The sequence below is a fragment of the Marmota monax genome, unplaced genomic scaffold (genome assembly GCF_021218885.2).
Source record: "Marmota monax isolate L192 unplaced genomic scaffold, Marmota_monax_Labrador192_F-V1.1 WCK01_AAM20220418_F8-fsc00052, whole genome shotgun sequence".
NCBI lineage: Eukaryota > Metazoa > Chordata > Mammalia > Rodentia > Sciuridae > Marmota > Marmota monax.
In genome coordinates this window covers 12,957,708-12,976,789 of record NW_026693473.1, presented here as the reverse complement: position 1 = coordinate 12,976,789, position 19,082 = coordinate 12,957,708, and the positions used below count along the sequence as shown (strand labels likewise).

The 19,082-nt window shown below is 33.8% G+C and overlaps 1 protein-coding gene across 1 annotated transcript in view; it reads left to right on the top strand.

Moving 5' to 3' along the window:
- The window catches only part of Ostn (osteocrin), a 44,812-nt gene that overhangs the window by 5,086 nt on the left and 20,644 nt on the right, over positions 1-19,082 (top strand). The window contains exons 2-3 of the mRNA XM_046457799.2: positions 7,664-7,762; positions 9,890-10,101. Coding sequence (XP_046313755.1) covers positions 7,664-7,762; positions 9,890-10,101 — 311 coding nt within the window. The remainder of the gene's footprint in view (positions 1-7,663; positions 7,763-9,889; positions 10,102-19,082) is intronic.

The window sequence follows — 19,082 nt, the reverse complement described above, 5'->3', positions numbered from 1 at the left end:
TAAGTTCTATAGGTGATTATTTAGTGCATGTAACCTTTATGTTTTCTAGTAGAGCTTGGCTTCAAAGATCTACCTTCAGCTTAATCATGAATTTTACAACATTTAATCAAACTTTTCACATTACCATATGTTTTACAAATGTTTTCATGCACCATTTTAAAGTTCCCAGTGCAGAGATATTATCTATGATAAAATAAGAAATTTTATGAGAGTTTTTTCATAGAAAAATTTACATCTTTATATATTTTTAGTAAATAACATTAAATAGACAAATATGCTTATTGCTCTTTCTTGGCAACTCTAAGCCTATTTCATGATTTTTGTTAATTCTAAGCCAATAAAATAATTAAGTTTAACTAGAATTAATTAATTAAAATTTTGTGAATTAAAAAAGTGACTTTTATGCAACAATTTAAGAGTTTGGGTCAAAGTTACCAGGCCAATAAGGAGCACAGCAAGGATATTTATCAGCATCTTTCAAATCTAATACTGAGTTTTTCCTCATCACCCCAGAAATAATTTTTCTGATGTTAATGAATAGCTGTTCATTGACTAAAAGCTTTATTTTTAAAATATTCATTTACTCATAACCAAAATTATTGTAGTAACATTATATAGCAAATATATGAAGATATAATTATATGATATTGGTAGAAAATTTTTGTTATCAAAACCTCCTGATTTATTTCTTTTGGATGAATTCCAAGGAATGAGAGAGCTAGGGCATATACTGATTCTATTTCCTGTCTTTTGTGTAATTTCCATACTGCTTTCCAGCGTGGCTATACTAATTTGCATTCCTGCCAACACTATGTGAGTGCACTTTTTTCCCACATCCTTACCAGCATTTCTTATTATTTGTATTCTTGATAATCACCATTCTGAATGGAGTGAGATGAAATATCAGTGTAGTTTTGATTTGCATTTCCCTGATACTGTAGAGATACAGGCACATAAGTGTTTATAATAGCACAATTTACATATCCATGTTGTGGAACCAGCCCAGGTGTATGCCAACAGATAAATGGATAAAGAAAATGTGGTATCTATACACAGTGGAATTTTACTAAGCCATACAGAAGAAAGACACTGGAGAACATCATGTGGCATTTGCTGGTAAATGGAAGGCACTGGAGAACATCATGCTAAATGAAATAAACCAGACTCAGAGAAAGTCAAAGGTTCAATGTTTTCTCTCAAGACCAAAATGGCGGAAAAGGGGAAGAGCGGGGATCCCATAAAAATAGAAGAAGGATCACTGGAGCAGAGGAAGGAGATGAAGGGGAAGGGAGGAGAGAGAGGAAAAAGGAGGAACAGTGGAATGAAAATGACGAAATTATGCCATATATCTATATGAATATACCACAGTGAATGTCACCTTTATGTATATCTGTAAAACACTGACTTTAAAATATTATGAGTAAATAGAAGAGCAATAGATTAGAGGAAGGAGAAAAGAGGGAGGGAGAAGGGGAAAGAAAGAGGAAGTACTAGGGACTGAACTGAAACAAATTATATGCTATGTCTGTATTATTATGTCAAAATGCACCCAGTATTATGTATAATAATAATGCACTAATAAAAACATAAAGAACTCTCCTCTTTTTGTATCCATCTTTCTGCAGCCACTAAGATTTTTGATTTCTGAGAGTCTACTCAAATAATTATTTTACCTTGATAGACTATTTATTCCAAATGGTAGGGAGTAGGCCTCAGTCAACACTTTAAAATTAATATTAACTGTGTGGTTTTAAAATTATATCGGATAATCAAGTTCAGTATCATATTATCCTTCCCTTCTCTGAGCCCAAAAGAGGGAACATAACTGTACTTTATGGCAACTTGAATCTTAGTGCTAATAATTTTTTGTTTTGAAACTGTAGGGGAATGCATCTAGTGACTTACTCATGATGGAAAAAAGAAAACGTAAAAAAAAAAATTCTATGTAAACATTTGAAAGTGTGTGTGTGTGTGTGTGTGTGTGTGTGTGTGTGTAACCCTTATTTTATCAATTCTGTCCCATATTTAACATCTCTGAATTTTGGAGGGAGTCTGATATGTGATAGCATGTCATCACTTAATGAACAGCATTTTTTCTTTCTTCGAACACATTTTAACAATAGAATATCTTATTATAAATGGCATCTTTAAATCAAAGGTTTGAAAGTTCTTTATTTTGCCTAGAAATACCTAAAATTATGGAGGAGAATGTTTATGTCATGACCAGATACAGTCTTGTGCATAGCCTCCCGCTTGATAGGAGGAACAGCAGGAAGCTTCTTTTAGCTAAGCCTGCACCAGCTACCATCATTTCCTCCACCAACTAGCTTTACTAACTGACTTTAAAAGCCAACGCAACATCAGTAGTTAGTTAGGAACTCTGTTTTTATTTGGTCTAAAGAAGAAAGGGTTGCAAACGCCACATTGCTCAATACCAGCAGAGGCAGTGAGCAACCTCAGTCCCAGAATTCCTGTATCAGGTCTCTTTCTATCACAGTGAATTGCATGGACATTGTGTTAAGCATTGTGTTTGTGTACCCTCCTTTAATATGTGTGTGTGTGTGTGTGTGTATGCAATAGTTACTCTGTTGTCTACTATATCTCAAGCTGTTCTGTTATCAAAAAGACCTATGTGACTGTAACTTAGTGGAGTGGGATAAGTGGTGAGTTGAAGAACTCACAGTCATACAGATTTACTGATCATACTGACTCTACTTGTTTGGAAGACCACCTTCACTTTCAGAGAAAAAAGTCTGTACACAGTGTTGTCAGCAGGCACACGTGGCCAATTCATGGTGTCAGAATTAGGCTCCATTTTTAGAATGTCCTGTTAATTTTTTTAAAATGAGAAGAGAAGGTAAAGAAAAAGTGAAAGTTGAATTAGCCATAAATCTTTAATCTTTAATTAAGTCCTTTATTTTAAATTTTTGTTGAAAATGTGCATAGAGTCTGTTTTGAATATCTTCAATCAAGATATTGGGGAAAATAAAAAATTCCCAGTTGATATCAAGATTCACCCAAAAACCCAGTAGTTTCTAATACTTGGATCAAATATCCTTAAGTTAAATGTAAATCATGAAGTCTCAGGTTGAAGAGAAATGTTTTTAATCACTTGAGAAGTTTTTTTCTTCAGATGCAGATACTTTAAAAGTTTTATCAGTTTTAAAATGCCTTAGGTCAGATAGGAGCTCACAATGCTTCTCTTTTTCACCTTTATCATCTTGAAATTTGGCACTTTGCTCCAGTTTGGTCTCCCTTTTTTCAAATGATGATTCTCAATCTTTTTTTTTTTTTTTCATGCCCAGCCACTTCAGAGATTTGTTGTTCCCAGTAAAGATGAATAATGATAATGCACTGATTCTTAACAATGAAACACTTTTCTTCATTTTAATAGTCTTCTCACTAAACTGGGGTTTAAATATATTTAAGTCTGCTGGACTTTCATAGCAGCATGTCAATATGAACTATCACTTCTCTAAAGGAATAAGCAATACATATTGTTTTCCCCTACTTAAGTGACAAAAGTTTGTATCCCTCCTTCTTGATCCATCTACCACCACTCCAGCTTGAGTTCGGAAGATTCTTTCTGGATGGAAAGTCTTACAGGTAGAAAAGCTATGAAACAGAGCTGAAAATGTTTGACTATGTGAAATATTTCTTCATCAGCAGTATTGTTTACAAAGTAAACACATATACTATTCCAATTGCCTAAGACTGAAGCACACACAAAATCTTCTTATATAGTAAATCTTGTGCTCACTTGTCTCTTTTGAAATTCTTCAATACCCAGAGGAATACTACTTAATAAAAATGATTGATATACTGAAAGTGTGCACATACTTCCCCCTTTGGTGAATTCACACAGTCAATGAACATCCCTTGAGGGTCTCTCTATGAATCAGAGTGTACATGGGGTTTAGGAGATTTTTAAACCATGAGCTATATTTATGCACTATCAACAAAATAGGGAAATGGGCCTAAAGGTAATCTTTTCCTTTCCTCCCTATAATTTCCTCTGTTTCTAATTTTGTAGCAGTGAAGTTTCAACTGGTTAATCAAATGTCTTTTGTGCGGCAGGTGCCAGGGTGCTTGTTTTCATTAGTGTACCAAATGCCATTTTTAGGAACTTGGCCTTTTGGTTAACTGGCTACAAGCTTGGCTTTAAACCATTAAATGAGTGTATTTAACTCGGCATTTATTTTTATGTCTCCCTATCCAAATAATCAGGATGTGGTTATCTGTTAGATGATATATTATGACTTTTTTCCTATATACACCCAAGCACAAAAATATATGCCTCAGACATAATCATCAATACTATAAACACCCATCATCCTGTGCCATTTATAAGATTACAGAAATGGAGAGAAACCTTAGTAAGAAGTGTATAAAAATAGTTAAAGGAAATCCACATGGAAACACTTATAAAATTTGGTAATTTCACACTCTAAAACCTATTTTTAACATAATAAAAATGAAGAAGGAAAACATCACAGTGGTAGTTTATCTTTGATTAAATGATAGAACTCTATTTTAAAATAATATATATATATATATAAAACATGAGATCAGGTTTAAAAATATACCTTTGTTCTTAATATATTTTCCTTTATGTGGAGGATAAAGAAACATCAGCAAAATGAGCACAAATTATGACTAAGTGGCTGATTTTCTAAAGGAATAGCTAAGGCAGTGTTTGGTTGGTTGCATTATTTCTCATCTATTTTCTCAATTTAGAGACAGTCATGATTTATGCAAAAATTATTATTTATTTCGGAAATACCCAAATCAAATATCAGTTTAGCAAAAAGAAAACAAAGAATTCGTTTCTTCCTTCTTTCCAGGAAAGGATGGAATAAAGAAAATATATAGTGAATAGTATGAAGTGCAAGATTCCAAAATAAATTATTTGATATGATAATGAGCAAATAGTTTGGGCTAAACTATGTGAAAATTAAAATTATATTTGATAAAAATAAATTTTACAGACAATGCCAAAATATTTTTATCTCCATTTAGTCTCAATAAACATAATTAATACAGATGCTACTCTGCTTATACAAAAAATTTATTTGTTCATATTCTAACATGCAACATATATCACTAAGATTTACACTGAGGTTTTAAGATAATATTTTAAGGAAGTGTCATAAAGAAAAATTTTAGTCACACCAAAATGTATGCGGTTATTAAAGAAATATTTAGTAATTCTCATAAATATTTCTTCACTTACAAATTATAAATACCACATAAAGGGGCTATGCATGAATCAATTTAATCCTCTCAAAGCTCTTATTAGGTGAGAATTACTTCTCACTTCATATATAAGTAAAATGAAGCTCAAGTGTGTTAAATGATATATATATGTATGTGTGTGTGTGTGTGTGTGTGTGTATACACACACACAAGGTCACACTAATATGAAAACAAAAATAATGAGAATCAAACCCAGTCCTTCAGATTTCATGGTAGCATTTCTTTCTCTTTGCCCCCAGCAAGTTTTTCAAATTATTATTCCTTAAGGAGACAGAAGTGTACTGAGACTTCTCATTAATTACCAATGAACCTTGGAGACTTTCCCAATTCTTCATATTAAGTGGCAAAGACTCTATTCCAGCTGGCTCATACCTGAAGTCTGCCCTCCATAGGACAATGTCTCCTCCTGTACTATTCAATGTTCAGAGTTTATTATTCAATCAGGCAATCAGCAAGCCCAATAGAAATCATAGATGAACTTTAATTGGCTGTATAAACCACAAATATATAAATGACATACATTTGTGCCTACTACACAGAATTTTTAAATGTAATTTTTTATATATTTACTTTTTTTAAAATTATAGATTAAAAACTAAGTCCTTTATCTTTCCTCCATAATCTTATTCACCTTATTTCTTCTTCTGAGGCACTCATATTCATAAATCAAGTTCTATTGGTTTACAGTTTAATTATATGTATATATTCAAAAAATATATAGAAATGCTTTATGTATTTTTAATTCAGTTATATAGTGTTATGACATGTTGTTTTAGTCAGCTTTTTCTCTGCTGTGACTAAAAGATCTGACCAGAACAATTGCAGAGGAGGAAAAGTTTATTTGAGGGATCATGGTTGCAGAGGTCTTAGTCCATAGATGGCTGGCTCCATTCCTTGGGGCTCAAGGTGAGGCAGAACCTTATGGTAAGAGAGTGTGGAGAAGGGAATCAGCTCACCTGATAATCAGGAAGCAGAGAGAGAGCTCCACTCACCAGATACAAATATATACAAAGCTACACCCCCTTTGTCCCACATCCTCCAGCCATACCCCAACTGCCTTCAGTTAATCCCATCAGGGGATTAATTCACTGATTGGGTTTAGACTCTCACAACCCAATTACTTGTCCTCTGAACCTTCTTGCATTGTCTCACACAAGAGCTTTTCGGACACTTCATATCCAAACCATAATACATGTATTGTTCTATACTCCCCATCCCAGTTTTAATGAAATCCGCAAATACATTTAAATAATTCAATGGTAAATAGAAGTATATCTAAATTATTTGCTTTAAGTCCATAGTATAAATAAATTTCAATTGACAAATCCTCATCTTTTGAATGGACCACTTGGGTTGATTCCAGCTTTTTACTACTATAAGGGTTTAGACTTCCAGACACATGTCTCCTAATAAGCTTATAAGAGTTTCTCAGAGATATATACCCAGAAACAAAATAAAAGATCATAGGTATTGCATGATCACTTTCAATCCTTATGCCCAATTTTTTTCAAATGGAAGGATCCATTTCCAAATCAGCATTTTTTATATTTTCTTTTTTCTAGCATTATTCTAAACATATGCAGTGGTGTCTTAAATTTCTTGCTGCTCTTATTGTGTAAATGGTATATCATTTCTCTTTTTATTTATGTTAAATAGGCTACATATATTATGGGATGTTTATTTTTCATTAACTTCTCTCCTTTTCTATGAAATCTCCATTTACAATTTTGGCCATTTTTATTTAGTTGTGTGTCTATATTTTAAATTTATTTATCAGACTTATTTACATGCTCCAAATACTACTTTTTCTTTTATATATTTATTAATAATATCTTCCATTTTGTAATTTGTCTTTTGATTTTATTAGATTGGACATGGAATTTTAACATTTTGTATTGAAATTTCACTATTTTTTCTATATGTACATTTTGAAACTTGCATAAAAATTCTGACATAATAAAAATATAATTTTTTTTAATTTTTTTAATGTAAATGCTTTCAGATACACCACATTCTGTCTGATTCAGAACCCATCAGGCCTTTTTCTCTTTTACCTTGCCAATTTTACATATTTCTCCTTAGGTACGTGAGGCTTCATTCTCTGTATTAGACAAAGAATAAAGTTATATAAATTTCTCAGACCCCAGGTTACTTTGAATTAAATTATTATTATTATTATTATTATAGCTATACAAACTCAATCTATGTTTCCGTGTAAATGAAGACTTGATTGAATTCAATCTGGAAGACTGACAGCTTCTATTGAGTATCATTGAAGTTTTGTAGAAATACACTCCTGTACACAGAAGTGCTTATCATGTGCATGTAACATACTTCTTAGGAGATTTCTTCTCTGTATTTCTATTCAAAACTAATCAATGCTAACCCTGATCTACATGACCCTTAGATGCTGGACTGGAGACTGGCAAGTGCACATTTCATCCTGGCTGTGTCTTTGATATTGTGGAGCTCAGGAAAAGTGCTCTCAGTGGATGCAGCAACAGAGGTAATGGAAACTATCTTGAAAGACTTTATCAACAGTTTTATGAACACAAGCTATTTTTACTATAGTCAGGAGGCACAGCTGAAAAATAGGGATATATTTTGATAACACAAAGTCAAGGAAATAGGTGCTTTTGCTATTGCTTTTTTTGTTTGTTTGTTTTGCCAATGTTATTCAAGGTTGAGAACTTTAAATGTAAATAGTAATGATTATTAACCTTCTAAGCAAATTCAGAGCAAGTCACATATTTTCAACATTAAAAGTAACTCGAAATAAGAAACACTTGTATTCCTTAAAGTAGAAAGCATTAATATATATATATATATATATATATAAAATTTCTACCATCTTTCTTTCATTTTTCTTTTTTTTTTCAATTGGTACTGGGAATTGAACCCAGGAACACTTAACTGCTGAGCCACATCCCCAGTCCTTTGTCCCTTTTAATTTTTCTTTTGACATAGGGTCTTGGTAAGTTGCTTAAGGTCTTATCAAATTGCCAAGTCTGGTCTTGAACTTGCGATTGTGCCTCAGCCTCCTGATCTGCTGGGATTGCAGGTGTGCACCACCGCCCCCAGCTCTACCAGTTTTAATTAAATCAGTTTGAAGTTGTTTGCATTCCAAATTTTGTGTATTTTTATTACAGTATAAATGTTTTCTTTATGTCTTGACCAGTACAAAGAAAAGCAAATATGAGGACATCTCCACACAGAGAAAACTCAAGATCAAATTAAGTTTGATCTTATGAGAAACATGTATTCTCTGTACTTCTTAAGTAACCTAAAGTAAGGATTTGAAATGCACCTTACAAAAGGTTTAGTCTTACATGAATTCTATAGTCCACCCACCCACCCCCTGCAGAATTAAGGGTATCTTAAAGAAACAAAACTCTACTTGGTATATATATTAGTTGGAAGAATATTTTGTGAAGGCTGCTTTGGAGATAATGTAAGATCTTTGCCTTTGAAGGTCTGTCTCCTGCTCTTTGGGGTTTCTTTCTGACATTCCATCTCTTCTTCAGTTTCTTTGTTGTGACCAAGAGTGAGGTAAATGGAAAAATGTGATGGAAGTGAGAGAGGAAAGGAAGAAAGCCCCTGAATCTAGTTTCCTCCCTTAGAGAAATATTCTCAAGCTTTTAAAAAGAAGCAGTGTTTCCTGTACTGCAGAATGACAGGGATGGTTAATAGGAGCAGAGGATTTGTTTTGTTTTGTTTTGTTGAGTCCCAGAAAGGAAAAAAAAAAGAGACTTCACAATCTGAGCATCCATACCTATATTATGACTTGGATGAAGTACAAAGTGACAATATATAGTAACATCTAAGCAAACAAGAAATTTTATCCTAGACTTTGACATTAAATTGGGTTAGTTCTCATGCATTGTAGACACTCACAGATTGTGAATAAATTGCATGGATGGAGAAGTTTAGTCCCTGGACATGCAAGTGGCTAAATTTTCTTCATTTTTGTATCCCTTCAATATAATGCAGAGCCTGGCATAGATTGGTATTTTAATAGGTTTTATAAATAAATAACGAATGAATGACTAAAGGGAAACAGCAAGAGGTTTAGTTTTTTTTTGTTTGTTTGGTTTAGTTTTGTTTTTTGAGAGTTCATCCAATAAATATTCATCAGTTATTTATTGAGTACTAACTCTGAATAAAATACTGGGCTATGTATTGAATAAAGTAAATAAAAGATTAATCAGACAGTCTTTGTCCTCAAGTTATTTATAATCTGATAAGGAATACAAATGTGTTGTAAGCAATCTAATGTAAATAAAATAAAATGTAATAGGTATGATGATGAAAAGGTATAGATAAAGCATTCTAAGAATGATAAGCAAGAATTCAATTCTTAGTGGTACAAAATCAAAAGAATAATCAGAATATGTTCAATTTTAGAGACAAGCCTGGAGTTTTTGTTTTGTCTGTTTTCTCTTGGATATATATACTCTACCTTTATATGTTTCCTTCCCCAAAGGTTTAGCTTTCTGTGTGAAACATAATTCCATGAGAAAGTATAGAACGTTACACAAAAGGGATGTTATCTAAATACAGGAAGTGTCCACTAACTTTACCTAATTTGGGTTTCTTCATCTAAAGAGTAGAACCACCTTTCTCTGCTCTACAGGCCTTTGATTCTGGAGTCACAGATTTGCAGTCACCACCCACAGTCCGAGAAGAGAAGTCAGCCACTGACCTGGCTGCAAAACTGTTGCTCCTTGATGAGCTGGTATCTTTGGAGAACGACGTGACAGAGACAAAGAAGAAAAGGAGCTTTTCTGGCTTTGGGTCTCCCCTAGACAGGCTCTCAGCGGGCTCTGCAGATAAAGTTAAACAGAGGTAAGCGAGCCTTTTGGAGAAGGGAAATCTGCACTCTCTAATCCTTTCATTCTGGGCTCCAAAGTAAAGAGAATTAAATGTAAAAAAAATACAGTGAAAAAATTCTATGCAAACAGATTTAACAGAGTATTAAAGTTGTGGGTTTAATAGTGTGAATTTGGAAGTAAGTGATTAAGGAACAAAATGACCTCTAGCTACAGTGTGCATTAGCTTTCCTGTCAGAATGTTCCCTGAGGAGGATCCTCACACACATGTATACCATGGCTGTTGTAAGACATGTTTGCATTTGCAAAGTGAAGGAGAACATGTGCATAGTGGGATAAATATTCTGATCACCTGAGTCTTCTACTTAATAGAAGCATTCGGAATATCATTGTTTTTATCCTCAACACAAAGCTTTCAAAATATGTGAATTAATGTATTTTTCTCTACCAAGAAATAATGAAGAGCTCTCAGAACTTGGAGTGAGAAAACAGGTATTTAAGCCTGGAGACTTTAAAAGTAGCTTACCCTCTGTAATCCTCAGCTTATTTGTCTACAAACCGGTGTGATTACCTACCTCTGTAAAAAAAAAAAAAAAAATCAAACATGATAATCAAATTAAAGTGCATTGTGATATTTCAATCAACATAAAAGAATTAGAATAAATGCATCTCCCTCAATTACTGATCTCCCTTAATTAACCCATAATTAAAGAATGGTTTAATTTATTTTCTATGTTCCCAATATCTGTTCCTTGTGCAATATATTTTATATTAGCAAAGGCACAAGAGACCACCCAATTACCATACCAAATTCTCTGTAAAATCTACTAGGATTCCTTTTCTTACCCTAAATATCATATTTCTCACTAAATTCTCTAAGTTTTCTTTTTTTATTGTCTATCTTTTATCTAACTGTCTTGAGAACCCTGATGGCAAGGAAGCATGCTATTATGATGGTCAGTCAAAAGGATCTAAAATATGAGAATCTGAACTTTAAATAAGACATTAAATATAGTACACCAAATCAGCATAAATCTGTGTATTAAAATGATATTTTAAAGCCTAATGGGTCATCTTTACAGAATACTAATTTTCAGTTCATTGCTTTAAAAACTTCTAAATGGGGATAACTTTAATCTTTCTTTTGAGAACTCCACTACTGACAGTAGACATGAAATTTTCTCTTTAAATCTTTGTAGCTAAAATAATCAGGAAATGATAAGATTAGCTGATGCGGTAGAAACCTTTTATAGAATTGTTCTCTCTAATAAAAAAAGAAGGAATGACAGAATTAGGATGTCTCTATTTTGCATACCCTAATGGACTTTGGATGTAGACAATGATTTTTGAACACTGCCAGCATCCACAAGGGGAAACAGCAAGTCATTACATGTCTCCTGATGAAAGAAGCCAGCCCCACATAAGAGACCGTTGCCAGAAAACAAACAAACACACAAACAAACAAATAAATAAATAAAGGTAGTCTTGCCTCCAGATCCACCAAGCAATGTTCAGGAACCATGGAAGACAGGAATGGTTTCAGAAACACTACAAAGACACAAAGAGCAAAATCCAGATGGTGAGAAACTACCGGACAAATAATCCGGTTTCTTCAAGAAATAATAGGAAAAAATGAGATGGACAGCAAAGGGGATTCTAGAGATTAAAGTAGACCTAAAAGACTTATTAAGCATTAACAATTTCTTTTAATTACAGCCTGATTTGAACAATAATCTTTTTATAAGTTAACATATGTAAATGACAGTTGCAAATGTAAGCAGTATAGCTATTTGATATTAAGTAATTATTATTTACTTTCAAATAGGAAAATGATACCATCATTCAAAATGAGAGATACCTCAAAAAAATAATTAAATTGAAAGTGCAGATGCTCCTCGACTTATGATGGGGTTACGTCTTGATAAACCCAACAGAAGAGGAAAATCTCACTAGTCCAAATGCATTTAATACATCTAACCTATTGAACAGCATAATGAGCAACACAGTATATTGTAGAATATTTCTTATTTATGCCTATGATCAAGTGGCTCAATAGAAGCAGTAGCTTGCTATTGCTACAGGGTATTCTGCTGAAAATCTTCTGTCCAGAAAAAGATAAAAATTCAAAATATGTTTTCTACTGAGTAAGTATGGCTTTCTCACTACTGTGAAAAAGACAAAAAAAAATTTAAGCTGAAACAGTGTAACTGGGATACGGTTTATTTGTTTATTTATCTGAAAGTTGCTTCCAAACAATACAGAAGCAGAAGTGGACCCAGATACAGCAACATTCACAATAAATTAGTAATTGTCTTAGATTGATGGGTTCAGAGGGGTTCATTACACTATTCTATTCTGATATGTGTTTGAAATGTTTTATAACAGATATTTTTGAAAACTAAACAATGAGATAAATAGCATATTAGACCTGGAAAAAAGATAAATAAATCTATCATAAAGAAATAACTCAGAATAGAACAAAAGTATATGGAGAGTAGAATAAAAAATTGTAACATAAAATTTAATCTAATAAGTTTTGTGGGACATATATGGAATCAAAAAGAAAAAGTCAAACTACCAGGCCTGGTGGTGCACACTGTAATCCCAGTAGCTCAGAAGGCTAAGGCAGGAGGATTCCAGGTTTAAGCCAGCCTCAGCAACTCAGCGAGGCCCTAAGCAACTCAGGGACACCCCGGCTCTAAATAAAATATTATGTGGCTCAGTGGTTAAGTACCCCTGGGCTCAATCTCTGGTATCAAAAAAATTGTTTTTTAAAAACATTTGCCATCCAATATTGCCATTCGATATTGGTACAGATGTTGGTTGAAGGGTTCAAAGTTTCAGTTAAACAAGATGAATAAGTTCTGGAGATCCATTGTACAACATGATGATTACAGCTAATAATAATGTATTATATATTTTTAAATTGCTAAGAGAGTAGATTTTTAATGTTTATGTGAGGTAATGCATATATTAATTAACTTGATTTAATCATTTTATAATGCACATATGTATCAAAATTTCACATTATATACCATAAATATATACAATTTTATTTGTGGATTATGCCTTACTAAAACTGAGTACAAAGGTAAAATAATAAAAAAAATCTGAAAGAGAAGTTTTGTGGGAACAAACTGAGGAGAAAAATTACTATTTGACAATATTGTGCATATTTGTGAATAATTTTCAATAAATGATAGAAAAAATATAAAATTTTAAATTCAGCAATAAGAACAAATTTTGACATGAATAAGTAATATTCTTGACAGATTGAGGGAATTAGGAACATTGTTCTGTGAAGAGAAAATCATGTAAGAGATAGCTTAGAGACTTGAATATTTGGGGTGTCGTATTGGGAGAACTGAATAGCATGGAGTGGGCTTGATGTTAGGAAATAAGAAAAAAAGCTGAATAATAAATGAAATAAGGAAGGAGAGTTGGGGTAACACAGGGATGCTGTGTGTGGGGATGCCCTCTGGAATGTGCAATGCAAAGCTCCTATAGCTTCATTCTATTCCTGGAGCCATATTGAAAGGTGCCATACAATATTGTATGAACAGAGTGTTTTAGCCAGCTTTTGCATCACTGTAACCAAAATATCCAACAAGAACAATTTAGAGGAGGCAAAACTCCATTACTCTGGACCCAAGGTGATACAGCACTTCATGAAGGAAGGGCCCAGCAGAGTCAAGCTGCTGGGGTCTTGGAAGGGTAAGGAAACATCGAGAAGGAGGGAGGGGAGAAGGGGCCAAAGACAAGACACACTCTTCCAGGGCACAACCTCAGTGACCCAACTCCTCTAGTCATTCCCCACCTTTCTAGAGTTACCACCCAGTCAGCCAGCAAACTAGGATGGGCCAATTAGGTTACAGCTCTCATAATTTAATCATTTTACCTCTGACTATTCCTTCATGAACAGGAGCTTTTAGAGAAACTTCATATCCAAACGAGAACAACTAAAAAGGATTTTAGTAGAATAACTGATGATCTTTATCATGTTCCCTTTTCTCTGCCTTCACCTTCACCTCCAACTATTTCCAGAAGTTTAGCAGGTTAAAGAGAGCAAAAGGGATTTGCACAGACTGAACCATGAGCTTGAAAAGTTGAACAATTTTTTTTCTAAACTAAATTCTTTATATTTTTATATATTTTTGTATGATAGCTGATACTTTGTGCATTCAAATTAAACTCCAATTGCATTTCCTATGAGTTATTGCTGCAGCATTCATTTTTTTTTACAAGAATTCCTGTTCTTAGTCTTAAAGCAAAAATTAAATTTAGTTTGTATATTAGAGAGGTGGAAAACTATAGGAGATAAATAATAAATATTACATAACATATTTCTATACTCCTTGAGTTTTAGTAAAATAATTTTAGACTTCTTGTGGTATATAAATTTTTAAAATATTCAAGGTTAATATTTTACATTACAAAGATATTTAAATATCATTAAATATGTATAATAGAGGCACAGGACTAAAATAGATATCTTTACATATAAAAATGATATAGTTAAAAACTACAGTAATTTTACACGGGAGATCTGTACTAAGGATTATTTACCTGCACCTTTATCTCAATAGATGAAATGATAGTATTGGTCCAATATTTTTTTTTATTTTTCACAAGGCTGGGAATTTATTACTTTAATATGTATGAATCTACATATTTTCTGATTTGCTTATAAACACCCGTGGTTTTCAGGTGCATATCATACATTTTTCTCCTTCTCAAACAAACTTTCTCAATATTCTTACTGATGGAGAGAAGGTAACTGATTTCTGTCATCCATTCTCTAGTCCTAACAATTGCATCTATAACTCAACCCAGGGATTCATAAGCTTTTTCTGCCATACGTCACTTGGGAACTTTGAAGAAGCCTATATCCCCTATCTCAGATATCACTTTTGAATGGGTAGAATTCACAAGAATTCAACCATTACAAATTAGAAATAGAATTATTAACTTGTAGTATACTAACATATATGATTATTAATACACAAAATAACAAGATTTAGAAATGGATCTAAAAACAATAATAATTTCAAGAAACGCACCATAAAAAACATTTCAAAGTATTTATAACAACAAAAATGTAGTCTGACAGTATTTTGATATCCGATTGTCACAAAGGTCCAGGTGTAACTAAATACTGTTGGAATTTGTTCCTTATTTTCATAATTGAAGTGTTGTATTTTAATTACAGGTTAATAAAAGTAAAAAAAGCAACCTTTGTCCATCCACATTTATAGACCCCTGAATTATATTAGTACATAGCTTCCCACTAAAAAACCCTGAGTCTCGAGCATATAAAATGCATTATTTTATTCTTTATAATTTCAAAATATTTAGGCAAGAAAAAAAATTTTACATCTGCTTTTGAAAAAGTCCACCAAGATATCAGAACAGCACAATACATGAATAGTTAGGAAAAATAAAAAATGACAATAGACAAACAGGAACCACTAAACAGGGCAAAGTCTATGTCAGATCATATTAGAATGCATTGAACAGTGCTTATCGTGTACTATTTACCCAAGTTTTTCACTGACTATGACACTAGCTTTATTTTCAGATACACATGCATGTTACTTAATTCCCAGGGCAAAGTTAATTTTATGCTTTGAAGTATAAAATATTTTCCTCATTTTAGTTCACTTGTTCAAAAGTTAAAACTAATGAATGTTCACCTCATTAATGCAAAGCAAAGGAAACAGGTATGATTATATCCCTGGTAAAATAGTACTTACTTTCTGAATGGCCCTTTAACATTAGGAAATATTGATGATAGGCCTGGAATTTTTCTAACAAATGATTTTTTTCTGGCTCCTTCACACATTCCTGAAAATATCTTGCAAATAATAAGAACAATAATAATACTCTATATTTTATTTTGATTACTGCTAAACATTTTCACAACTATTATTGCTTTAGTGCTGCCATTAAGATTTTGAGATTAGAGAAGCAAATAATGTTACTTGGTCAATCAGGGTACCAACAGGAAATATTTAGCACTGTTGAAAAAGGAAAATTTGGGGAAAGTTTATTCACAAGAAGATTACAAAAGTCTGAATATAGGTAAATCATAGTGGTTGGCACAACAGCCAAGGGCCCTGGCCTGAAGAAACAAGAGGCTTCTGGAATATCATATATAGTCATAGAGAATCAGATGCCTGGGAGAAACAGTAAGCCTCGTTGAGAAGCATAGCTCACTGGAGAAGGTTTTACAAGGGGGAATGGGAGCATAAAAAATTGTCCTGTCATCTTTCCCACTCTCCTGGTCTCTCTTGCCAAGGTCACCTATAGCCTAAGGTTGCAGGAACTTTTATGCTATCCAAAAATGTCAGCCACCTCTGACTAAAAGTGAGTGAGAAAAGATAAAGAAATAAATGTGAAGCAGCTGATGGAAGAGACCCAGCACAGTTATGCACATTCAATAGAACTGGGTCAATTAACATTTTGCTTCAGACTATTGTTATTATAATCATTTAATTGAAAGGGAATAACTGTAGAACACAATTTTACACCCTACTCCATGCATTCAAGCCCACTCGATGGGAGTACATGTTTCCTTTCTCTTGGGAAAGCCAAAAGTAGGCACCTTGGCTCTGATAGTCATATCAGAATAATAGGAATCCTTGTGTTCACTTTTAGTATTTTCTGTTAAATATCAAATCTTATGTCTTAGCCCAAACCATGAATATTATTAAAGCTTTCTTTTCCCCAGCCTTGGCCCATTCATGCTGGGAAGCTGCAGTGAAAAGAGGGCTATTGTCAGTTTCATCCTCACCCTCCCAATACTGCAGTAGCCCCCCTGATTTTGTCTCCTCCAGAATCAACACTGGAGATGCAGAGAGAAATCTGACTTGACTGATCAGACATGATCTGGCTCTAGTGCTCCCTGACCTTTATAACCCAAAGATGACTCCTTATTAGGACTTATTTTTACAGACCATCACATAACCCTCACTGGGAACTTTGTTATAAACATCCTGGCCTCCAGCCATGCTTCTCTTTTGGCAGGATGCTCTTCACCCTCTATACTTTCGGCTTCTCCATTTTACACCACCACCAGCATCCTGCTGAGTTTGCTTCACCCATCACCCCTGGCAGAGAGACCTTGAGGCAACTTATCCTTTATAATTAACCTAGGCCAGCTCCATCCACATGCTCCACGTCCTTAACTTTGGTTACTAAAAGGGAAGCTGTTCCTTATGTAGTCATCCCTCTTTGCTCTGATATCAAGCCCACTCTCAAAGTTTCTTGCCCTTTAGATTTTATAGGTATGGTTGCATCAGGTCTATCATGCTTCCTGGGTATATCTCACTCTGAGTGGTTTTCCTGAAGACCCCTATTTGAAGGTAGAAGATAAATGTCCCTGTTCTCCAATAACTCCTTCCTGAGAAATTCTTTCCTCCTGACCCATTCAACATCAATTCTTTTATTGGGCTAAGGTTGGAAAAAATCAGTTTGCAGCAACATTCTTTGCAAATACTACATGAGTCTAGCACCTAACTTTAGAATACAAGAGGAAATACTTGCCTGCCTACTTTGGGACCACAGCCAAAAACTGAAATAGAATCTTATTTGAAAACTCTTGATATATTACCTGCTTTTTAACATTTCATAACACTCTAAGAAGGAGGTTGCTATGAATCCCATTTTATTGGTGTATTTTCAGAGAGATGAGTTTTCTGAGATTACCTAACTATAAATTATGCATCAAGTTGTTTAATCCAAGTCCAATGATTTTCCACTTAAAGCTAGTTTTGATAAAGAAATTAAAGCTGAGTGAATAAGGTGCTTATCCATGACCAAGAACAGTGAAGTTCATTTAGAACGTATACACTGAATAAATACTAATGGGGTAGGGAGGAAGAGCATGAGAAGAAGATTACCACTAAATAGGGAAGAGAGGTGGGAGGGAATGGGAGGGAGAAGGGGAATTGCACGGAAGATGGAAGGAGACCCTCATCGTTATACAAAATACATGTATGATGATGTGAGGGGGGAAAAAAAGAAATGTGTCACATTAGATTGGGTAGAGAGAAGTCATGGGAGGGGAAGGGAGAGGATGGGGAGATAGGAAGGGCAGCAGAATAAAATAGACACTAGTATTGCTGTGTGTATATACGTGTCTGTATAACCAATGTGATTCTGCAACCTGTACACTCAGAAAATGAGAAATTATACCACATTTGATTCAAATGTATGATATGTCAAGATCATTGTATTGTCATGTGCAACTAATAAAAAAAATACCATACTGAAGACATATGGCCTTCTATCCTAAGGTTCAGGATAAAGTTGAGAATAGTGCCAGGTTTGAGTTGTTAGATATGACTGCCCTTCTTGATGACTGTCCTAGAGACTAAGATAAAAATCCTAACATTTTATTTCCTTTCTAACTCATTGTAAATCCTGTGACAGACCTAGGCCAACCTCCACATCTTATGATTTTTGCTGATTCTTTTTAGCTCTTATTTGGTGATGCCTAAAGGATGTAGTTCAAAATGGGCTACATTTCAGATGTTAGAAACACAGAAAAAGGATTCAGAGGGAGGTGCCCCAGCTTTCTTTTTTCCCCCAAGTTAAAAAGCCTGACCATGCAATGGGAAATGCCCTTGAGCATAATGATCTTGGGCCATTCTTGCCAATAACTGTTCTTTATTGTCTGTCTCTTCTCACCTCAGCTCAACACCACAAAATGACGCAGTTCTTTACCTTTTCTCCCCACCTAACTCTTGTCATGAAGATTTAAACTTTCTTCTAAAAGAGAGAATATTTGACTCCATACATGGGCTTTGCAATGTGTATTACCCATCCCTCCAAAAAGAAATTTTTGTAATATATTTTTTGTGTGATTCTATTTGTTGGATAGAAGTTTTAAAATTTTCATTAGTTGCTCAGAGAGATTCATGAACCAAGTAAATGCAGATCCCTTTGCCCTATCCTACTACTCTGCAATGCTTTCCAAATTAAGCATCCCTGGTT